The sequence below is a fragment of the Gaeumannomyces tritici genome (genome assembly GCF_000145635.1).
Source record: "Gaeumannomyces tritici R3-111a-1 unplaced genomic scaffold supercont2.1, whole genome shotgun sequence".
NCBI classification, from domain to species: domain Eukaryota; kingdom Fungi; phylum Ascomycota; class Sordariomycetes; order Magnaporthales; family Magnaporthaceae; genus Gaeumannomyces; species Gaeumannomyces tritici.
This window is the reverse complement of record NW_008804545.1, coordinates 4,210,017-4,231,693: the sequence shown is the minus strand read 5'-3', so window position 1 is coordinate 4,231,693 and position 21,677 is coordinate 4,210,017. Positions and strand designations below refer to the sequence as shown.

Genomic DNA, 21,677 nt, shown 5'->3' with positions numbered 1-21,677 from the left:
GAGAGAGAGAGAGAGAGACACACAAAGAGGATGCGTACAGGGGGCTCACAGGGCCACCGCGACCAGCCCGGCCACGCCGAGCACGCCGACGAGGTCTGCCATGATAGTGGCGGCGGCACCGGATGCGGAGGTGGCCTCGGCGCCGCCCTCACCGGCACCGTCGTCGCCGCCCCCGGTGGCTGTGGCCGTAGGGGCGGTCGACTCGGCGGGCGGGGCGTCGGCGCCGCCGCCACCGGTGGCAGCCGGCGGGGGAGGAGGAGGAGGAGGAGGAGGAGCGGCGGTGGCGGCGGCGGCCTTGAGACTGGAGACCTCGGACACGAGGGCGCGCTGGTAGAAGGCGTCGGCGCCGGCGAAGGCGGCCGGGAGCCAGGCCGGCGGGGTCTCGGCGGCCAGGGCCGAGACGAGGACGGCGTCGGGCGCGGCGGTGGCGCCCGGCACGAGGGCGGGGATGGCGGCGGTGGCGCGGCCGTAGACATCCCTGGGCACGTACGTCGCCACCAGGTCCTGGATGGCCAGCTCGAGGTCGCTGGGGCCCGAGTCGCTGCTGCGGGGGAACCGGGGTGGGAGGCAGGACGATGTTAGCCGCGGATGGGGGTGTATGGGGGATGGGGGAGGGGGTGTGCTTGCCGATCCCGCAGCGCCCCTGAGCCGAGGGCCTGCCCTGCAGCGAGCAGGAGGGTTGCCAGGGTGCTTGTTGACGGATACATGGTTTTCTGTTCTGGGGATTTCCTGTCCGGGATCTTTCAGGCTCGGGAATAGGGAGGGTCTATATCAGACGAGGGCAAGATTCGAGTGGGTTGGCGAGATATCCCAGCTTGAAGTTGGGACTGAACGAATGAGAAGTAACGGCGAGAAGTCGGATCCTACCACATCCAAGGAACGGGGCGGAACAGGCCCGGTATATGTACTCGTTCTCCAGGTGCCGTGCCAGCGCACATTCTTGTCGTTGGCTTCCCTCCGAGAGAGATGTCATTCACACTGGGCCGGGAAACATCAATAGGGCGGACAAGGTGACACGATGCCTCACCCGCGGCAACGGTACGCGGCATGACAACGCTCATCTCTCGGAGTCAGGGAAGCGGGACGGAAGGAGCCTGGCAAAACCAGAGTGCCGCACTTCGGTCCCTGAAACAAGTCCTGTGGACGGTGTCGCCTTGCGGTCTTGGAAGACGTCGGTTAGCCTTGGGAGGGGGCCACGAAGCCACGCAAGGGCAGGATGCGTGTCATGCCACCCCTCCTGCCTGGGCTGCTCATTTCTGGGCCCGGCAGCCAAACATGTTTTCCCTCGTTCTGATCTGGCGAGAGAATACAGCGGTCTGCTGAGGTTCAGCTTGCGGAACACTCTGTGCTGCTCCGCGTGCGACCCGGGGAGATGGTGCGGCACCCCATCAGGAGGGGTGAACTCTGAGGCCATCATCTCTTCCTTCGACTAGTCTCTTAACTGAGAGCCCAAGAGAACAGAGCGCATGTGATTATCTTGTTGGATAAGACCGCCTTTTTTATTCAATTCTCTCATATCTTACAAACAATATACCATTCCATAGCTGAGGCAGCACAGGACCGCAGCTAGACACAGCGAAAACTGCCGCTTTAGTGTAATGGGAATATCGGTCTTGCTACGCAATCTTTTGGCGAGGTGTGCGTGACGCAAAGCGTAGAACGGATGGTACAGGCAACGAACGACATGTGGCGTGTCCAAAACCTACGTCCGAAGGCCGGGCGATCTTTTGACGCCATCGCCTTTGGCGACCAGCGGATTGAGGGGGTCGATCGAATGGACCAATAGAACTAGAACGCCTCCCACACCACGTGACTATGTGCGGGCTTTGGGTCAGCTTGGTGAATATCGCAGCCTGAGGCAAGCAATGGGTGGTGCAGCACAGTCCGACACAGTGCCCCGCCGACGCCCCAGACTTGGGCGCCCCGCATGCGTCGACGTCTGATCAGGCTTCCAGCCCGGCAGGGCGAAGTCGAGGGTGGCGCCAGCAGCCCGACGGTCCATGGATGGCTCCTGGCTGCACAAGCGCTGACAGGGCAGCATCCACTGTATCCACCCCATCCACCCTTGGTTGGGCGGCGGCCATGTGGGTTTTTTTTGACTGGGCTCCTCGTCATCCGCCCCTCCTGTGAGTTGCATGGCCTCTGCATTGGACCGCTCACTCGCAAACCGGTTGGTCGATGATGCCTCACCCAGACATAAGCTGCCGCTGCCGCTGCCCAGCCAGCCTTTCCAATTTGCTCCCTTGACCTTGACTCTCGCGGGCGTATTTCTGTGCACCTCGCCTCCCGTCCGCCCTTTTCTTTTCCTCTTCTTCCTTGCTCTTCTTTTCATCTGCGACAGGCCACAGGATCATTTCCCCGTTGCGCCCAACGCAACCCGAACAAGCAGCCAACGACCCCTCACTGACTTTCATTGCGTCCTGCATCTCCACCAGAGGCCCCATACTGACGTCGGCTTTGCGCTCTCTCACTGGGTACGTAATTACGAGTTGTCTGTGTGTTTTTTTCTGTCTTTTCTTTTTTCCCCTTGCTGTCCTTGCTGCTGCCCAAGAAACAGCCTGCCGCCTTTCTGTGTGTGAGGGTTTGTGTGTTGTGCCACGTGGGGTTGGTGGCAAGGGGGAGGCCGCGCAACCGGCCCCGAACAAGCAGCACTGCAGCATCCGCCGTCTCCTGATTGCTGGTGCCTCAGTTCCAAGGCCTGCAGGTCGCCGTCAGCTGCAGTTCGGTTTTCAAGGTCTCGCTCAAATCGGGTGGTGGGACTGGGGTGGTGATCTGCCTGCCTGCCTAGCTGCAGGCCACCAGTGTCCATGCCCGCCAGCACACAGCCCCTCTTTCCCCTCCACCTTAAAGGAGGCTGTGGCGGCACCACTTGACCGTCTCTCGCCCGCTCGTTCTCTCGCCTGCTGCCACATATAGCTGTATATGTATCTGCCTGCTCGTCTGCCTGCGACCTATCCAACTAACAACAGCGCCTGACGACAGTCGAGAAAGCCTTGCCATTTTCTTGCCGTTGCCCGCAGGCCTGGATTGACAACCCCCGCCTGGGCCCGTCGTTGTCGCACGCCTGGAAACACACAAACGCGCACACGTACAAACACTTGATTGCCTCTCCCTCCACCGCCCGTGTTCCGGCCCTTTCCTATGTCTGGGTACGACCACGAACCGCGGCGGACTACCCGCCGCGAGTATCGAGAGGAGCGCTATGAGGAGAGGGACCCTCGCTACTTCGAGGCTAGCGACGGCCACCTGAGGCCCCACCCATCCCGCGAGCTGGTTCCACGCTCGCGGGAGGACAGCGACCTCTCGGTCGAGGAGATTCGCCGCGATTTCCCGCCCCCGACTGGCGCCTACCGCGACCGGAGGGCCCGCTCCGCCGAACCTGGCTATGATGATTACGACGACCGCCGCTCCTACTACTCGCGGGACCCTCGGGATCGCGACCGCGATCGCGGCCACGGCCGTGGCGCCTACGACCGTGACCGCGACTATGACCGCGATCGTGACTACGCCCGCGGTGGCTCTGACCGTGACCGCGACTACGACCGCGACTACGATCGCCGCTCCAGGAAGGACGAGAGCTTTTACTACGAGGAGGAGGAGAAGGAGAAGCGCCGCCGTACCATTTCCAAGCAGGAGAAGATCATCGCTGCCATCAGCGGCTTCGCCCTTGCCGTCGGCGGCAAGGAGCTCTACGACCGCCACGAGGCCAAGCAAGAGGGCGAGGAAGCAGAGATCCAGCGCAACCCCTTGGCGTCTGCCGCACTTGGCGCCGCCGGCGCCCTGGCCGCCTACCAAGGAGCCGAGCTCTACAACAAGCACGCCGAAAAGGAGGAGAAGAAGTCCAGCCTTGTCATTCAAAAGGGCCGCGATGGCCAGCTCGTGAGGTATGAGGGGGAGGAGAACCCCAATGAAAAGAAGGGCTCCAAAAACTTCCTCGAGAGCGCTCTCGCAGCCGCCGGCCTGGGCGGCGCTGTCAAGGCTCTGACCGGCAAAGGTGACGATGATAAGGACAAGGACAAGGACAAAGACCGGGACGGAAAGTCCGACACCCGCAGCCGCCGCGGCAGCCAGGATAGATCCCGCTCCAAATCCCCCGAGAAGAAGAACAAGATCCAGCAGGCTGCCATGGCCTCCCTCATCGCCGGCGCCACCGAGGCCTTCCGCGTGGCCAAGGAGCCCGGCGGCTGGAAGGGCGAAAAAACAAAGCGCATCTTCACTGCTGCTGCTGGTGCCGCCACCATCGATGCGGCCCAGAACCCGGAGAAGAACCAGAAGCTCAGTCTGGCAGAGTCCGTCATCGGTGGCCTGGTTGGAAACCGCGTCATCCACGGTTCCAAGAAGAATATCGAGGAGGACAAAGCCACGGGCCGCTCGCGCTCGCGCTCGAGGCATGCCCGCGACTCTAGCGCCAAAGGCGACGGTGGCGGTAGCAGCGGCGTGACCGGGCTGGCTGCCCTGGCAACTGCAGGCCTTGGCGCCATTGGGGCCAAGAAGCTGATCGAGAGCCGCAAGGACAAGGACGACGAGGACGACGGGGGCCGCTCACGATCCCGCGCACGCAGCCGCAGCCGGTCGGCGTCGCGCTCCCCTGAGCGCAAGCGCAGCCGCAGCCGCAGCGTCGTCGATGGGGCTCGCCGTCGCCTTGCTCGGCTGGGCATTGGCAACGGCCCCGCCGATGACGACAAGGAGAAGGATGAGAAGGACAAGCGCAGCGAGGTCGGCTCACCGAGGGACTCGTCGCGCAACAGGCGCCGTCGCTACTCGGACGAATACGACGACTATTATGACCGCAACCGTAGTCGGTCCCGTTCCCGTGTCGGTGACAGGCGGCGGCGTGACGACTCGGATACCGATCTCGGCGACTCGGACAACGATCGTAGAGAGACGACACGAAAGAGAGGTAAGCGAGCACTCACCATTGGCCTGGCCGGCGTGGCGACCATCCACGCTGCCCATAATGTGTATTCGAGCATGGAGAAGCGAAATGCGCGCCAGAAGGCGGTCAAGGAAGGGCGGCTGTCGGAAGAGGAGGCCAAAAAGCTCAAGACCAAGGCGATGCTGCAGGACGTGGCCGCAGTGGGGATCGCAGCCTTGAGCATTAAGGGCGCCATATCCGAAGTCAAGGAGGCGCGTGAGAAGGGCAAGGAGCTACACGAGTGGAAGCTCGAAAAGGAGGCCCGCAGAGAGCGTCGGCTCGCGCGCCAGCGCGCCATCCTCGACCGTGAAGCGGCCAAGGACCAACGGCGGCGCGAGCTTGAAGACGGCGGCTACAGAACCGCGACGGGGGCTGGCGAATGGACGCTATCAGCCACCCCGCGCGGCGGGCGAGAAGGCCAGTACGACTATGACGACGGGCCCCGTTACACCGACGGGAACCCGTACGCCAGCGCGGCTGTCGTGCCCAAGTCCCCTGTCGTTCACTACGACAGGAGATAAGAGGATATGAGATATGCACACCGTCGCAATATGGGGTGTCTCTAGTCAGCTACCACTTTGCCCTTGCCAATCCTTCGTTCCAACTCCATTTCATTTTATGACGGCGCGACATTACACAAACAAGAAACGACACGGCACGATATACAACGACACATCACGATACACTAGAGCAATTCCGGGCTGGCACTTGCATCACGTTCTAGCAAGCGAAGCCAGCCCGCAAACCACCCGTCATAAAAGAAGAGCCTCTTCTCTGCACAGTCCTTATTCCTAGGTGCTAGCCACACCAAACGCCAAAGGAAGCCATCCATGTTTAGGCAGGATAGACAAAGCGCAAGAAAGGGGGTGGGAAATACAGACAGGCGAGCAAGGCGGACATACACGGGGGGTGGGCTCAGGGTTCTTCAAGCAAACAATCTCGGGGTTTTCCTTGCGATGGCCGGAGAGGGTGTGGGACAGTCAGTACGCAGCGCGTGACCCGGCGGCCTCTCACACGACGGCAATGGCTCTGACAGGCCTCTGGTGCTTCTGAGTGGCTGCAGCTCCCACCGCCAGTCTGCCGCTTCTTCCGGCCCTGCCTGCCGCTACTGCTCCCATCGCTCCCCGCCTGCTTCTCAATGGCTCGTGGAGATAGACTTGCTTTTACTTTTGGCTTATACTGTCCTATACCCTTGCATTTTTTGCTTACAGGCCTGCCTTTCACCAATCTCCTCTCGTTACGGATAGCTACTAATACCACGTCTCCTTACCAACAGATGGTCGCGACCGTGAACGCGACCGGGACCGGGACCGGGACCGCGATCGCTATTAAATAAGCGTGCGCCCTGCAGGCCCTACCCTCATCTAGTGCGCCATCTCGGGCGCCCAGATCCAAATCCAGAAAGACAAAATGCACCGACGCATTAGCCCGAGGATGGACGAGGGATGGCCAGCGTCCCATGGCCTGAGTGGCCTGGGCTCGGGAGCGGACAGCAGTGGCAACCCGCCTCCCGGCGTTTTCCCTTTTGCCGTTTTTTCTGCCTTCCGTCACCCTTGACTTCTCGCTTCTTGTCTCCCCTGAGGTGGCACTGCCCTCGGCGATTTCGGCAGTTGTATTCGCTCTAGCACGAAGATCGACGATCGCCTGATCTCAAATCTGTACGATACACTGCACGACGGCGGATGGTGTTTTTTTGGGGGGTTTTTTTTTTTTGGCTTACATGCACCCTGCTCCTTACCCTTTGGATTTTCGCTCCTTTCCCCCACCCATTCATGGTATTACCGCCCAACTGTTCATGCCCATGGTGCTTCTGCTATTTTCCCCCCTGCTTATTTCTCACGTCCACGCCGCTCACGAGGCCTGGACGACGACACCGGTTATGATGATGCTCACAAGAGGCGGAGGGGTTAGAAGAGGTCATATATGTTGTTTAGCTACTTGAGACAAAAAGACTTGCAAACATGGGAATTGCCTGCTGTGATTTGACGCGTGTCCTTTTGTGCTTTTTTTTTCTTTGCTGCCTGGCTAGTAGCTAGTTCGGGTCGGGAAGGGCGGTCCTGTCGCCAGTGCCAAATGTCATCGGGACGGCGCAGAAGCCTCGGATGCGCTGGGCTCGACCGCAAGAAGGCGCCCGCTTGGGTACGCACGGCATGGGGCGTGGAAATGGGTGGGTGGCGGTCTGCCCACCCCCCACCCCAGCTCGCTCGCTCGCTCGCTCGCCTTGTTTCTTCGCCTCGCCTTGCCACGGCACCAAAAAGCTGACGGGACAGGGCAACAGAAAACCAGGGCTGGCTAGGCCCCCCACAAACAAGCGTCGATCGTCACCAAGGCCTGGACTCTCTCTCGGGCGGGCTGTAAGAAACCAAACAGGTTGGCGACAATGGGAGGTAAGTAGGCAGCAGTAGCAGCAGCGAGGGACGGCCTGTCTCCCATGGAGTGTCGTGTGAATAGGTATATGGAAAGGGAGGTATGTGGTGGATACATGGTACAACACATGAGGCTAATAAACGTGTCTTTTTTTCTCTTTTTTTTCTTTTTCCGAAGCCGACGCTACTCCTCCCCACTGCCGCTGTCGCTGCCGCTGTCGTTGCCGCTCGGCTCGGGCGCCGGTGCCGCCGGTGCCGGCGCCGGCGCCTCTGCCTCTGCCTTTTTGAACATCCTGGCCTTGCTCAAAAAGTCGAGCTTCTTCTGCTTGTCCTCGTAGTCGGCCGGGAAGACGTAGTCGAAGAACTCCTCCTCGGTGCCGTCCTCGAGCTTGCGCTTCTTCCTCGTCTTGCGCGGCATCTGCCCTTGCATCCTGTCGACGTCGGCGGCCGACCCGTGCGTCCGCTCAAACGACAGCCAGGCCGTCAGGATGGCGACGCGCTCGGCCTTCATGTCCTTGTCCTTGAAGCCCTTGTGCGCCCGCTCAAAGACGCGGCGCGCGCGCGCCTTGGCCTCGTCGCTGACGGGCCGGTCGTCGTCCTCCTCCTCCACTCCCTGCTCGGCCTCATTTTGCTCCTCTCCAGAGGGGTCGGGCACGTTGATCTCGAACTGCGCATAGCTGATCCAGACCTTGGGGTGGTCCGTCTTGTCCAGCAGGCGCTCGTACAGGGTGCGCGTCTTGTCGTACTCGCCCTCCTCCTCCTCAAAGTCGATGTACGACTTCCACACGATCTCGGGCATGTCGAGCACGGGCTGGGCGATGCCCATGTCGAGGATGGCCCGGGCCCGGTCCAGGTCGTCGAGGCCGCGCTCGAGCTCGGACCACTTGACCCAGGTGCTGCAGTTGGCCGGGTTGAAGGCGATGTGCTTCTCATACAGGATGCGGCAGCGGCCAAACTCGTACAGCTTCTGCTCGAGCTCAATGTAGCCGCGGAACAGTCTGTCTTTGGGGCACATGCCGATGGCCCGGCCCAGCGTCTTGCGCGCCGTCCCCAGCTCGCCCTGGCGGACCTCGAAGTGTGCCTTGTGCAGCCAGACCTTGGCGAAGGTGAAGGCGCGGTGCGGGATGAGCTGCAGACACGTGTCGTATACCTGCCGCGCGCGCTCCGGGTTGCGCGCCTCCGTCTCTTCCCAGAGCGCGAAGAAGATCCAGAGGTAGATGTACCGGCGCCAGTGGCGCTTGGCCTGCGTCGGCGGCACCTGGGCCACGGCCTTCTCGTAGACTTCGCGGGTGCGGCCCGCGTCACCCGAGGCCTCCTCGAGACGGGCGTAGTCGAACCACACGTCGTAGTTTTTCGGGTTCTCCTTGACCAGCTCCTCGTAGTGGCGGCGGCGCTTGGACAGGACCACGTCCTCGACGCCCTCGCGGTCGCCAAACTGCTTCTCAAAGGTGGTGTACTCCTTGTGCAGCAGGGCGGACCTGGAGCGGGGCAGGTTGTCGAGGCCGAAGCGGTAGATGGCGCGGGCGCGGTCGAGGTCGCGCAGCTTGGCCTCGTAGCGGGCGTAGGCGATGAAGAGGCGCTCCTCGACAAACTCGTCGCCGTAGCGGGCCAGCTCGTCGATGGCGCGCTCGAAGACGGCGCGGACGCGGTCGCTGGTGCCGACCTCCTCCTCGAACTTGGCCCATCTGATCCAGTTGCGCGGCTCCGGGTGGACGCGGGTGAAACGCTCGAAGATGGCGCGGGCGCGGTCGTGCTCGCCGTAGCGCTTCTCGAGCTTGATGTAGGAGGACCAGGCGGCCTCGTCCGGGTTCCAGGCCATCCAGCGGTCAAAGACCTGGCGGGTGCCGGGCACGTTGCCCAGCATCTCCTCGACCCAGACATACTTGTACCACAGCTTGTCGATGCGCGGGAGGTGGGTGACGGCGCGGTCGAGCACGTTGCGGGCAAAGTTGATGTTGCGGCCCTTGAGCTCGGCCTCGACGTAGCGGATCCAGAGCGTGACGTTGTTGGCGTGGATGTTGAGGGCGCGCTCGAAGATGCTGCGTGCGCGGTCGTACTCCTTCTGCTCCAGCTCCCACGCCGAGTACTGCAGCCAGTTCTTGAGGCTGATGCGCGACCGCCGGCAGTAGTCCTCGAACTCGCGCCGCTTGCGGCCTTGGTACTCGTGCAGCTCCTCAAGGTCCTCGAACCGCTGCGTCGGCTTCTGTAGCGCCACCTCCTGCCGGTCCACCGCCTCGCGGAGCAGCTGTTCGGCCGAGATCTGCACCGGCGCAGCCGCCTTGTTCTTGACCTGGGGCGGGCCTCGTGAGGACTCCATGGTTGCTGCGGTTCCTTTTCGCGAGTGCTCTGGTTTCTGTGTTCCGGTTTTCGTGCTCCTAGTTCCTTTTCTTTCTCAACTTGTCGCGCGCCTAGCCGGCAGACAAGGTCAGTGTCGGCTACTGATGGATGCTTCGTGGGTGCAGCCGTGGGCTCCGCAAGGCGTATAAAGGCGCCACGTCTCGACACTTACCTACCGAGGCGGTAGGAAGTATCTGCGTGGGTAGTCGGCTGGAAGAAGGCTGCATTTCAAGACGCGCTCGCCCCATCGACAAACCGAGTGTGGGGCGACCTGATTTATTATGGGTCTTGCGCTATCCCGGCGGCGGCCAGGCTAGCCAGGTACCGCACCCCACACTTTGTCGGCGATGGAACCAGGCTGCTGTTCTGACCTCAACGCGACAAATCCATCAAACCAGCAAGGCAGCAAATCCACGCCTCGAACCGCCACCTTCAAACCGACCACCCATCTCACCAATACCGTCACCACCAGTATTCCGACGTAGCGAACCCGAAGAACAGATCCCACAGCAGACGACCAGCTCTGTGCGCGGGCGGCTCTGCACTAGCGCCACGCGCCCGGCGCCATGTCAACTCTAGTTGATGAGCTGCTGCAGGACTTCGAGGACTCGGCTTCCGAAAACGGCGGCGATCGCTCCGAGCGCGGCGACGATGACGGCTTGGGCGACGAGGAGGGCGCCGCCCTGATGGGCGGCGGAGACGGCATGATGGAAATCGACGCCAACGACATGGCTAGCTCTGACGAGGACGAGGAGATGGGCGGCGTCGAGCGCACCGACGACCCGGAGGAGATGAAGGCCAAGGTCGACAAGATGCAGCTGCGGGGCGTCGACGACATCCGCACCGTTGCGACGCTCATGAAGACACTAGAGCCTGTTCTCGAGGTGAGTCCCTCCGCTTGCAGCCCCCGTTTGCGCTGGCTACCATGCGACAGAAAGTGTTTACATCCTTGTGCGGAACGGTAGCCCTGACAGCTTGCCTCGAACCCCCGCAGAAAATCACCTTCTACCAGTCGCAACCGGCCGAGTCGCAGACGGCCAACCTGGGCAACGTCGAGGACCACCCCGAGTACCACCTCCTGACCCAGTCCAACAGCCTCTCGACCCAGATCGACAGCGAGATTGTGCTAGTGCACAAGTACATCAAGGATCACTACTCGGTGCGCTTCCCGGAGCTCGAGACCCTGATCACTAGCCCCCTCGAGTACGCCAAGGTAGTCGCCGTCCTCGGCAACGGTCCGCTGGATGCCGACGGCATCAAGGCCCTCCAGCTGGCGACCGACAACCCCCTGGGTGTGTCGCTCAAGTCGGTGCTCGACGGGCCATCCCTCATGATTGTCACCATCGGCGCGACCACGTCCAAGGGCCGCGAGATGACGCCCGAGGCCCTCGCCAAGGTCGTCCGCGCCTGCCACATGGTCATCAGCCTCGACAAGGCCAAGCGCGCCCTGACCGAGTACGTCCAGTCGCGCATGAACATATTCGCCCCAAACCTGACGGCCCTCATCGGCTCCCTGACGGCCGCGCAGCTGCTCAACACAGCGGGCGGGCTGACAGGCCTGGCCAAGACGCCCGCCTGCAACATCGCGGCGTGGGGCTCCAAGAAGGGCGCGGGCGCCAGCGGGTTCGCGACCAACGTGGGAGTGCGCCAGCGGGGCTATCTCTACAACTCGCCCATCATCAAGAGCGTGCCACAGGACCTCAAGAAGCAGGGCCTGCGCATCGTCTCGGCCAAGCTCATCCTGGCCGCGCGCATCGACTGCAGCCACGAGGCCCCCGACGGGTCGCAGGGCGACCAGCTCCGCGAGGCGTGCGAGACGCGCATCGAGAAGCTGCAGGAGAAGCCGCTCAACAAGGGCGCGCGCGCGCTGCCGGCGCCCGACGACAAACCCTCGCGCAAGCGCGGCGGACGCCGCGCCCGCATGGCCAAGGCCGCCACGGCCATGACGGACCTGCGCAAGGCCCAGAACCGCATGGCCTTTGGCAAGGAGGAGAAGGAGGTCGGCTACGGCACGGGCGACTCCACGGCCGGCCTGGGCATGATCGGCCAGGCCGCCGAGGGCCGCGTGCGCGGCATGCAGGTCGACAACCGCACCCGCGCCAAGCTGACCGCCAAGAACAAGGGCTGGGGCGGTATCGCCTCCTCGGCCGCCGGGCCCACCACGGGCGCCGCCTCGTCGCTCAAGGGCTTTGGCCAGTCGGGCGGGCTCGACCTGCGCGGCAGGGGGCTACGCGCCTCGGGCGTCGGCACCACCCTCGGCTCCGGCGGCACCATGTCCTCACTCGCCTTCACCCCGCTGCAGGGGCTCGAGCTCGTCGACCCCAAGATGCAGGCCGAGCTGGGCCGCAAGCGCAAGGCCGAGGAGGACCGCTGGTTCAAGGGCGGCACCTTTACCCAGATTTCCGGCGGCGGCGGCGGCGGCCCGGCCGACGACGGCGTCTTCAAGAAGCCCGCCCTACCCGCCGCCAAGAGGTTAGACACGGGCGCCACCAAGTCGGGTAGGTGAAACCAACAAAAGTCTCGCCATCATACCATGGAGCGAGGCGCAATTTTTTTTTGTTACGTTGCTGCAATATCTGTAACCCGTAAAACATTCCCATATCGAGTTCACCGGCGTCAAGGTGCGGGCGTATTCTTCTTCATCAGATTGGCCTGATTTGGCCACATCGAGTGGCCTCCTTTTCATGCTTGCTTCTCTCTTATCCTGTTGTCGGTATTTCCTGCATGTCCACGGTAGACTTTCAGAGTGAGCTTTGGCGCGAATTCATGCAACCACAAAATCAAGAATAATGCCACAAATCGGCATCAGCCATGATGTATTACTGAAATAGCACGTCAGATCAGCATAGAAATCTTGTCCCTTCTTGACCCCTGCTCGTATCAAATCACTGGCTCACGGACCCAGGTGAACGCCTATTACGCCGCCTTCTTCTGACGTCGTCAATCTTGTCCCGGACCGTGATGACCTGGCCCTCTTGCTGGGCCTTGGCTCGGCCCTCGCCAAGATCCTCCAGGGTCATGGGCTCGAGGCGTCGGCCACCCACGACCCGCTGCACCTCGGGGAGGTATGCCCAGCTGTACAGCGCGCCCAAGACCATGAAGGGAGCGAAGAGGAGGAAGATCAGCCCCTGTCGCGTCTTGGACTTGTAGTTATGGTTGATTATGTAGACGACCCCCACCGCAACGATGGATCCAAGCTTGCCCGCCGCGGCGGCGATTCCGTGACAGGTGCACCGATATGTCGTCGGGAATATCTCGGCAGGTATGATAAATGTCAGGGTGTTTGCACCTGCGCGTATAGCATTAGAACGTGGCAGGCCGTGGGAGAGTGACAAAAAAGGGAAGCGGAAGGCAGGATCTCAGTCGCACCAAAGTTGAAGGCAAAATGACACAGAGCAACCATGACAACGTTGGCAGGAGCTGCCGGTGTGTGGCTGACGGCATAGTAGACGCCGCCGGTGATGAGAAAAAGAACGGCAAGGGTGAAGAACGACGCTGTAAGCCAGCGGCGGCGATGGAAACGGTTGGCGAAGAAGATGAAGCAGGCTGAACCTGCGATGGAGGGGATAGAGACGGTGACGAGGTACTGCGTGGCCTGCTCGATGAGAACTTCGTCGATACTTTTACAGGGACTCATCAGATTAGTCTGCCAGACTGGGAAGCCGCCGTTGCGCTTCCAGTCCGGGACGAGAGATCTGCCGCCATCGCCCGAGAACGACGAGTTCCAGCAGGGGAGCGACGGGTTGAGGTCTGCCTCCTCCGCGGTCGCCCAGAGGTCCGACAGAGTCTTGCGGTTATCGAGCGAGAATCCGTAGAAGCTCACGTCGAGAAAAAACCATGTCATCGAGGTCCCTAATGCTCCGGGGAATGGTTGATGTCAGCAAAGACTCTATTCATCGTGGTTGGGTATGGCGTGGCTCAGTGGCTGTTATTTGGAGTCTGTGCGTTGGCATCATGGCTGCGCTGGTGCACCTCAACCTCCAGAGCAAAATCACACGAACCAAGCAAATAAAACCAATTCCCGTCCCGGATGAAGAAGTTTCGTAGGTCTTCAAGCGAGAACTGGACAGGCATGGGTTGCTCGATCTGGCCCAATGTTGCACGGCGGTGCGCCCCGGCCATGGGCGGCGGCCCCTGCTGGGCAATCCCGTTCATGGGCAGGCCGTTCGGAGGGTATGCGCCGGGCCACTGACTGGGAGGTTCGCCGTATATCCTTTGTGTATCCCTGAATGCAGCGCCGGGCTTGTTTTTGACCTCGAGCGTGTATAGGCCGCAGTCGTATAAGAAGAATCGGAAGATGATGGCCAACAACGCTGGCAAAGCCCCAATGCCGATGACGATGCGCCAAACGCCATCGATTCTAGTCTGACACTCATTGTTCCCTGTATGACAAGATCTCGTTATTAATCGATAAATCTGTGCCGCACGCACTAACCAGCGCGTGGTTGTACTCACACTTGGCGTCTAGCCCGCATCTTTTGCCATTGATATCGTGATTTGAACTCTGCCCCAGGAGGACCACAAGGCCTACCAGCTGAGCGAGCGCCTGGCCGACAGGCTGCATCAGGAATACGGCCGACAGCATGGTGGCTCGGGATTGGGTGCTGGACCACTCCGAAGTGATGCAGGCCGATAATGGGTATTCGGCACCTATGCCTGAAGGAGTCGAGGTTGGCATGTCAGTGTACCACTCCGGCGGCCCATATACGCTGCTGGTTAGCGGGAATGTAGCTACCTATGCCCATAACAAATCTCCACCAGGTGAAGAGACCGAAAAAGTCCAGGTCGCCATGGCCGAAACTGCTGGTGGCGACACCAATGGTGGAAACAATGACGAGGACGAGCTCGATCCCGTATAGGCGAGTTCGGCCATAGTAATCTGCTAGAAACCCGAACAGGAGCTGGCCGATAACGGAGCCGAGGAGGGTGCACAGGTTGATGATAAGACCTTTGTCACGGCCGTCGGGAAAGTAAACGAATTGTATAGACGCGAGAATAACATTAGTGGCAAAAAGGTTGTAGCTGTGTTGGGGGCCGGCTTTTGTGAGCAAAATGCCTATATGCATAGACCACAGGTCTCGCGTGGAGATAGCCCTTACCTGTCAGTCAGGAAGCCCGAGGCGGTGATGACCCATATCCTAAAGTTGAACGAGTTGAGGTCAAGCTGGTAGCGCAGTTCACGCCGGTCCTGTCGAGCGGGCGTGCTTAGTTACATCCTGCCTGATCGGCGCAAGACTGGGGGTCTTACCTGACGATCCTGCGGGCTCAGGGCGGAGCTATCAGCGCCGAGGTACCCTCGATTCTTCCTTCGAGGCTCGGGCTGCATGACTGTAGCGATTTCGCCAGCTCCCGGTTCTGTGTGCTATCTTGGCGATGAGGGCCAGCTCATGACGCCGTGGGTTTTGCGTCGCTCGGCTGACTGTTGCAGGCAACACGCCCGGACGGTGCTTCGAGCAAACGCGGAATCGCGGCAACGCTAGCCAGATGGGTACCTTGGTAGATAGGCAGGCACCTAAGTAGGTAGGTACCAGATAAAAGTACCTTCCGACCTTGTCCCAGTCCGAGTGCGATCAGATGGGCCAAAAAGCAGGAGACGCGAGATGTTCAAGACAGTAATATATCTTCAAGGCATCCAGCGGGGAGCTAGTAGGAGAAGGGAGAAAAGGGAGGGAAAGTTGACGGGCTTCTTTTTGGCATGGAGTCGGAACCCAAGGGGATCGATATGGGTGCACGAATTTGCGGCTGGCTCTTCCAATAATCCTGCCGGGCTAACAGAGCCAAGCACACCACACGCGCAACCCCCAACGGCCAGCTCAATCTTGTCGCGCCGCACACCCAGGCTGCTCGGGTGTGCGCCTGGAAGCCAAGCTAATAGCTCGCCCCGAGCCCACAGAACCCTGTCCCGGGCAATCGTGGGATGGCGAGCCGCGAGCCAGGTGTCAGGCGCATTGTTGGCAGAGACCGATCCAGACGCTCTAATTCTGGTGCCGCTTCTAGGTTAGCCAAGGAGGGCGCATGTAGGGATGCGGTAGGCGACGCGATGCTTGTACCTGTGACCGACACGCAGTGATTCGAGTCGCGGCAGGGTATGTGTATGGCTAGAGGTACCTGGCTGGAGGCGCCTGCCTGTAGCTGGGTAGTCTGGGATTGGTCTCTCGAAGCGACAAGCAAGTCCGTTCATGTATGGTCCCCTTGGGGCGTTGCCACGAGGCAGATGGCAGGCATACACAGCAGAGGCGGTTGGAGCAACAAGAGGCCGGTAAAAGGTAAAAGGTGCCACAATCGGGCGAGGAAATAAGGACCCCTCCACGAGGCTCCAGGGCCAAGCAGCCAAGCGGATGCTTGTGCAGGGGCCCCTCCCGATGAGGCTAGGAAGGCACTTCCGACGATCAAATCCCGTTGCGCGCCTGGAACATGTGCTCTGGCTGGCTGCTGCGACTGGGGCGCTGTAGCCAGCGACTGTGCCCCACACACCCACCAACACTACGGGAACCTAACCACACCACCCCCCACTGGAGCTGCCTCCAAAGGAACCAGCCGAGCTACACGGCGCTTTCGGTTCTTCTCTATGGATTCGATGCTATGAGTATTACTACCTTTGGGAGCGACAAGACATCCATCCGGCGCTGACGAAACCCGCACAAACAATAAGGGCAAAGACTTCAGAAAAACATGGAAAAACTGGTAGCTCGGGCCGAGGAGGATCTCTGAAGCTCGGGTGAAGACGCCCACACCCATCAATCAGCCAGTGTATACTTGGTACGCACCCAGGGCCATCTGCGCGTTGGGATGGGACATGGCATGGATCTAAAGACTGTGTGTTTCAATCCTTCCGCGGGCGGGCTCGAGACCGGAGTTGCCCTCCCCGCCGCCAGCCCACCCAACCCAAGCCGACAAGGGGCCGAGATGCTCGTATGCCTTTTGGCTCCCGCCCCTCATCCCCAGAACTTTGTGCTTTTTGAAGTCGGCTACGCGCCCGACTGCACCACCCTGCTAGCATCTCCCTACCTCTTGTCACTGCTGCCCTCCATCTAATTCGATCCTTGCCCGACTGGTCACAACGTACACCTACCCATCCAACCCCCTGGTTCCGTCATCTCGGGTGGCCTGGTCATCTGGTCCCTGGACACTCCTCTGCGACCCTGCGCGCCCCGATTTCCCCGTGGAGGTGGGACCCAAAAGACGGGCGGGAAGGCCCTGACGTCGTGACATCCTTTCGAGTCGACTGTGCGCAGAACTGAGACCTTGGGGCCCATATACCGGGGTCTCGGACCCTTTGCTCCCCGGCCCCAGCCCGTCGCTGGGGGCTGTATATAGCTTCCTCGCCTTGGATGGTCGCCGAGTGCGCTGCCGGGGGAACACCACCAGGAGCAACATCGGAGTGTGCCAACAGCCAAGTTTCGGGCCAATCCAAGGCCATCTCGGCGTTGCTTGTTCATCGTCGCTCTCGTCCTTGGCCGTCCCTCCTCGGCATCCATCCACGCCCGCCCTTGTTGCGACGCCGCCCTCTCGACCCCGCCTCAGTCTAGCTCCGCAACCCCGTCCGCCAGGTCGGCACAGACCCGCGCGCACTGGCTGTTGGGTTTGCCCTAGATGGACAAAAGCCGAGTGGAGCTGCCCATACACTCCTGTCGCAGCGCCGCGAGAGACGCTGGCGCCTAGCCTCTGTCCTTGGCAAGAGTTTGCTTCCTACCCCCGTCGGCGCCGGCGCCCGGGCGCGCCCAGGGCCGGCCTGCTTCTAGCATGGCTTCAGGCTCCTCGGGATCCTCCTACTCGTCCTCAGTTCGCTATCCACCTTCGTATGTCCAGGCCCAGACTAGCCCGCTGGACTCGACCTGGACTACCCCAACGACCAGATCAACTGCCTCGGCCAACACCGCGCATTCCTCCCAGCCGCCCACGCCTCTCCGGCCATTAGACCTTGGCCCTCCCGGATATCAAGCAACCATGTAACACGCAACCGCTTTCGTCCGCCTCGCACTTTACCGTCTTCTCTCAGTCTACCCCTTTCATCTGGCCCTCCGCACCTCACCCCCTCCCTCAAAAACATGGAAATCATGCCTAACGATTCTGGTCTGACAGCACCCTGTTCGAATGTACCGCCGACGAAATAACAGTTTACCTAGGCCCGTGGGATCTCGAGCCAGCCGGCGCCGACCACCGCCGCCTATCATGGCAATGCAGCTACCAAGGGGAGGTCCTGGAGCACTATCGTACGCTTGCTCTTGTCTGAAAGGGGAAGTTGCGTGATTGTTTGACTAGCTAACATCTAAATCATGTTTCGTGGCAGTGCCGGGAGACTCCCCCGCAGACACGATACCGCTCACGCACCACGCTCACCATCGCCGATTCGAAGATCCTGCTGACATGGAGCTTTATGTCAGCTTCAACGGGCCGCAGCGGATACGATACGTAGCTGCAGACGGCACCCCCATCCACGATGCCTACATTGAGGTCAGATACGACTTCGCCACGTTTGAAAACTCGATCCGGTTCCAGAGCGATCTGCGGCACAGGGAACTCGTCGACTTTTTCGATATAGATGTCGTTTGGTCCGACAAGGACGAGCGAAAGGACCGTTTCGGGGCCGTCAGAGGTATCGCGACGGGCCAGCGAGTGAAGGTGTGGAAGGACATGCATTCGTTGCAGCACTGCTTGACTTTCCTGGCCAGTGACCATCGATTCCGCGAGTACTACATGAGTGCTTTCGAGCGCGAGATACGAAGCCGAGACCGCGCGCGCAAGTGGCTCCGGCTTGACGTCCGAGGGAGACGCGGGAGCGGCCACGATACGGCTCCGTCCTCACGGCGCAGGTCCTTCGGGCTGTTTAGCCGTGGACGCTCGGTGGACGACACGGCTGGTGGCCAGGCCTCGAGCTCCCATCAACCCGATCACGGCTCCTCCTCACCCAGCCTCACCATTCGTCACCTCGGCGTACAGTTCTCTCGGTCAGAAGGTAAGCCCAAGCGCATTGAAACAAGAAAATACAACTCTTTTGCTACTCAAGAATGCGCCCGAGCTAATACATAGCCCATGCTTCCTCGTCATGTCTCTCCCACTATTCTTTAGATTACGAAAGGTTTATACAACGATGGGATCAGTCCTGCGCAGAGGACAGCACGTTCAACGGGATTCTGTACCCGTCGAACCGTTTCGAGCTCGCCTCGGCTGAACCCCATGCGGAAAACGCGGTGGAGCTTCCAGCAGGCCCATATTCGACGCTCGAGACCGTTTCTGAGCCACAAGATGGCGAGGCGCCGTGACAGCCGTAAAAGGAGCCACGGGTGCTGTGGTTGAGAGGTAGGCCCTACCAACTATATAGGGTTGAGAAGTGGGAATGATATACAGGAGGGAGATGGTGCGCAACGCTTGTTCCCCATCCAGAAAGGACAGCAGGGCATTTGAAGTTGGAAGGTATGATTGTCCAAGGCACCACGTGGTGGCATGTCCCGTCCTGTTTAGTACCTATATTTAATAGGTGATAGATATCGTGTTGGATGGCTTTGAGAACAGGACATTGTCTTTTGGATGCCGTCTAACTGAAACCTCACTGAGTCAATATCTTGCTCCAAGATGGCCCTGACGAGCCCGTGTCGCTCCACATGACCCAAGTCGCACTTGGCCAGGACCCCTGCCTGTCACCACCTGCGGGACCCCCCATTTCGGTCTGAACCGGGACTTGGGGGTGTGGACCAAGAGGGGCCACACGTTATCGTTACGTCATTTGACGTGTCCTCACTCGGGAGAGGAACATCAGGCCACGCTTGGGGAAGCCATCAACAACGAAGGCTGCGCCCGACGCGCGCGTGCGTCTTCGGCTGAGAGCACACAGGCGGCTGCTCTCCATAATCACACGGGAAACATCTGATTCATTGCGAAAGACGAAAGGGAGACAGAAGACTGAAAAGGCGCTCGCCCGGCCTGACCGACTCGACCAAGCAGCGGCGGGAATAAATACCAGCTGAAATACCAGCTGGTTAGGGGCGCTAGAAGTGAATACGAAAGCGGCATTCGAACCGACGGCTACGACCAAACAACATATACCAGATACCACACACATACATACATACGATACATACGCACGCACAAGCACACATCTGGGCCCGAAATGAAGATAATACTCGCCGTCAATGCGGGGTCATCCTCGGTCAAGGTTTCGGTGTACGAGATCGCGGATGGCCACGCGGAGCCGATGCGAGTGGCCGAGGCGCAGATCAACGGGCTGACGGCGCCGCCGCCCAAGATCAGCTACAAGAGGAGAGGCGACGACGGGGGAGACGTGACGGTGCGCAAGGACGACAGCCTCGGCGACGGCAAGATGGGCTCGCAGGCGGCCGCGTTCGAGCGGATCCTGCGCGAGCTGTTCGAGGACGAGGGGCTGCCGCAGCTGGCCGGCAAGGGCGACATCGCCGTGGTGGCGCACCGCATCGTGCACGGTGGCGACGCCGAGCGGCCCGAACACATCACCATGGAGACGTTGCACAAGCTCGAGAAGCTCTCGGATCTGGCGCCGCTGCACAACGGGCCGTCGCTCGCCATCGTGCGCGCCTGCATGTCGTCGTCGTCGCCGGGTGACACCAGCGGCGGCGGCGACGAACCCCCCTCGTCGCCGCTCGCGCCGGGCGTCGTCAACGTGGCGTGCTTCGACACCGTCTTCCACGCCTCGATCCCGCGCCACATACGCACCTACCCCATCGACCAGGCCGTGGCGCGCGCCAACGGGCTGCGCAAGTACGGCTTCCACGGCCTGAGCTACGCCTACGTCACCCGTGCCGTCTCGGCCTTTCTGGGCCGGGAACCCTCCGGGGTGGGGCTGATCGCGCTGCACCTCGGGTCGGGGGCCAGCGCGTGCGCCATCCGCGGCGGCAGGAGCCACGACACCAGCATGGGCCTAACCCCGCTGGCGGGCCTGCCCGGCGCCACGCGCAGCGGCAGCGTCGACCCCAGCCTCGTGTTCCACTACGCCAGCGACGTCGGCCGGCTGTCGCCAAACTCGACGAAGGAGCTGCACATCTCGCGCGCCGAGGAGATCCTCAACAAGGAGGCCGGCTGGAAGGCCCTGACGGGCACGACCGACTTTGGCGCCATTGCGGCCGCCAAGGAGAACCAGGGTGGTGCTGGCGATGGCGGTGACGACGACGGCGACGGCGACGACGACGAAAAAGTGGACGCGCGCCGGCTGGCCTTCGACCTCATGGTGGACCGCATCTGCGGCTTCGTCGGGTCGTACTACGTCTCGCTGGGCGGGCGGGTCGACGCGCTCGTGTTCGCGGGCGGCATCGGCGAGCGGAGCGCGCCGCTGCGCCGCGCCGTCGTCGACCAGTGCCGCTGCCTCGGCTTCGAGCTGGACGAGGCCAGGAACGCGGCCCCGGCCCTCGACGGCGCCGGCGGCGCGTCGTCGTCGGTGGCCGACGTTGGAAAGGACGGCGCCAGGCACCGGGTCCTGGTCTGCCAGACGGACGAGCAGTTCGAGATGGCCAGGTGGTGCGCCGAGGATGACACTCTGTGGGTGTAGCAGTAGGTAGGGGGGGTCTTTTTCTTTATCTCTTTTTTTTTTTTTTTTGCTCCTTGTCGCTATACCACCCAAGACTAGACGAAGATGAATGTTTTGAAAGTAGCATGAGTTTTATGCCGAATAACAGTATAGGGAGCTCTCCAGCCTACCAAGAACGGCATGCATGTCGTGAGCGCCGTTGGCTCCCTTTCACACCCTTTTCCCCCTTTATCACCGTTTTTGGTTTGGACCCCTTCCTCTCCCGCCTTGGTTTTTTTTTTTTTTTCCTCCCAAAAGCGCATCGGCGATTTGCGTCCGCATGCGGGGAACTCGTGGAACCCAATTCCACTCCCCTTCCCACCTCCATCCCTGCAGCGAGCTGCATGACGGGACGCACGTCTTGCGAGTCATGAGCCCTTCCTTGCCCTATCCCCTCTCTCGACTTGGCAGTCGCAACTCGAAGGGAAGGAGGGGCCGGGGCTGGCCAATATGGACTCCAAACGGGCGATCCTTGGATAAATAATAAATTAATAAATAGATTTGCAGGGGAGGGGAGGGGGGAAAA

General features: G+C 61.1%; 7 protein-coding genes across 7 annotated transcripts; 4 read left to right on the top strand and 3 right to left on the bottom strand.

Moving 5' to 3' along the window:
• On the bottom strand, positions 1 to 1,336 carry GGTG_01322 (hypothetical protein). Its single transcript, XM_009219084.1, has 2 exons — positions 628 to 1,336; positions 1 to 544 (listed from the first exon to the last, which is right to left on the bottom strand). Exons 1-2 carry the CDS (start codon positions 705 to 707, stop codon positions 46 to 48), a joined length of 579 nt encoding a protein of 192 aa, XP_009217348.1. The 5' UTR covers positions 708 to 1,336; the 3' UTR covers positions 1 to 45.
• An 821-nt stretch (positions 1,337 to 2,157) lies between these two features.
• On the top strand, positions 2,158 to 6,866 carry GGTG_01321 (hypothetical protein). The gene is made up of 2 exons (XM_009219083.1): positions 2,158 to 4,900; positions 6,192 to 6,866. Exons 1-2 carry the CDS (start codon positions 3,142 to 3,144, stop codon positions 6,245 to 6,247), a joined length of 1,815 nt encoding a protein of 604 aa, XP_009217347.1. The 5' UTR covers positions 2,158 to 3,141; the 3' UTR covers positions 6,248 to 6,866.
• Positions 6,867 to 7,423: 557 nt separating this feature from the next.
• Positions 7,424 to 9,856, bottom strand: GGTG_01320 (pre-mRNA-splicing factor CLF1). Its single transcript, XM_009219082.1, has one exon. The coding sequence runs from the start codon at positions 9,596 to 9,598 to the stop codon at positions 7,466 to 7,468; it is 2,133 nt and encodes a 710-aa protein (XP_009217346.1). The 5' UTR covers positions 9,599 to 9,856; the 3' UTR covers positions 7,424 to 7,465.
• On the top strand, positions 9,839 to 12,479 carry GGTG_01319 (pre-mRNA-processing factor 31). Its single transcript, XM_009219081.1, has 2 exons — positions 9,839 to 10,502; positions 10,613 to 12,479. The coding sequence occupies exons 1-2, from the start codon at positions 10,185 to 10,187 to the stop codon at positions 12,122 to 12,124; spliced, it is 1,830 nt and encodes a 609-aa protein (XP_009217345.1). The 5' UTR covers positions 9,839 to 10,184; the 3' UTR covers positions 12,125 to 12,479.
• On the bottom strand, positions 12,060 to 15,871 carry GGTG_01318 (hypothetical protein). The gene is made up of 8 exons (XM_009219080.1): positions 15,669 to 15,871; positions 14,867 to 15,599; positions 14,718 to 14,806; positions 14,354 to 14,640; positions 14,074 to 14,274; positions 13,620 to 14,000; positions 12,988 to 13,470; positions 12,060 to 12,907 (listed from the first exon to the last, which is right to left on the bottom strand). The coding sequence occupies exons 2-8, from the start codon at positions 14,942 to 14,944 to the stop codon at positions 12,504 to 12,506; spliced, it is 1,923 nt and encodes a 640-aa protein (XP_009217344.1). The 5' UTR covers positions 14,945 to 15,599; positions 15,669 to 15,871; the 3' UTR covers positions 12,060 to 12,503.
• Positions 15,872 to 16,145: 274 nt separating this feature from the next.
• Positions 16,146 to 19,275, top strand: GGTG_01317 (hypothetical protein). The gene is made up of 3 exons (XM_009219079.1): positions 16,146 to 17,831; positions 17,909 to 18,574; positions 18,688 to 19,275. The coding sequence occupies exons 2-3, from the start codon at positions 17,986 to 17,988 to the stop codon at positions 18,879 to 18,881; spliced, it is 783 nt and encodes a 260-aa protein (XP_009217343.1). The 5' UTR covers positions 16,146 to 17,831; positions 17,909 to 17,985; the 3' UTR covers positions 18,882 to 19,275.
• Positions 19,276 to 19,370: 95 nt separating this feature from the next.
• Positions 19,371 to 21,292, top strand: GGTG_01316 (acetate kinase). The gene has a single exon (XM_009219078.1). It carries the CDS (start codon positions 19,727 to 19,729, stop codon positions 21,131 to 21,133), a length of 1,407 nt encoding a protein of 468 aa, XP_009217342.1. The 5' UTR covers positions 19,371 to 19,726; the 3' UTR covers positions 21,134 to 21,292.
• The last annotated feature ends 385 nt before the right edge of the window (positions 21,293 to 21,677 follow it).

Excerpts from the sequence above, each read along its gene's own strand:
- GGTG_01322 (XM_009219084.1), bottom strand. The coding sequence starts at position 707 with ATGTATCCGTCAACAAGCACCCTGGCAACCCTCCTGCTCGCTGCAGGG. Across the intron at positions 545-627 it reads TCAGGGGCGCTGCGGGATCG|CAGCGACTCGGGCCCCAGCG; the intron begins GCAAGCACACCC and ends GTTCCCCCGCAG.
- GGTG_01321 (XM_009219083.1), top strand. The coding sequence starts at position 3,142 with ATGTCTGGGTACGACCACGAACCGCGGCGGACTACCCGCCGCGAGTAT. Across the intron at positions 4,901-6,191 it reads AGAGACGACACGAAAGAGAG|ATGGTCGCGACCGTGAACGC; the intron begins GTAAGCGAGCAC and ends CCTTACCAACAG.
- GGTG_01320 (XM_009219082.1), bottom strand. The coding sequence starts at position 9,598 with ATGGAGTCCTCACGAGGCCCGCCCCAGGTCAAGAACAAGGCGGCTGCG.
- GGTG_01319 (XM_009219081.1), top strand. The coding sequence starts at position 10,185 with ATGTCAACTCTAGTTGATGAGCTGCTGCAGGACTTCGAGGACTCGGCT. Across the intron at positions 10,503-10,612 it reads CACTAGAGCCTGTTCTCGAG|AAAATCACCTTCTACCAGTC; the intron begins GTGAGTCCCTCC and ends GAACCCCCGCAG.
- GGTG_01318 (XM_009219080.1), bottom strand. The coding sequence starts at position 14,944 with ATGCAGCCCGAGCCTCGAAGGAAGAATCGAGGGTACCTCGGCGCTGAT. Across the intron at positions 14,001-14,073 it reads ATGCGGGCTAGACGCCAAGT|GGAACAATGAGTGTCAGACT; the intron begins GTGAGTACAACC and ends CTTGTCATACAG. Across the intron at positions 12,908-12,987 it reads TCATTTTGCCTTCAACTTTG|GTGCAAACACCCTGACATTT; the intron begins GTGCGACTGAGA and ends CTATACGCGCAG.
- GGTG_01317 (XM_009219079.1), top strand. The coding sequence starts at position 17,986 with ATGGAGCTTTATGTCAGCTTCAACGGGCCGCAGCGGATACGATACGTA. Across the intron at positions 18,575-18,687 it reads ACAGTTCTCTCGGTCAGAAG|ATTACGAAAGGTTTATACAA; the intron begins GTAAGCCCAAGC and ends ACTATTCTTTAG.
- GGTG_01316 (XM_009219078.1), top strand. The coding sequence starts at position 19,727 with ATGAAGATAATACTCGCCGTCAATGCGGGGTCATCCTCGGTCAAGGTT.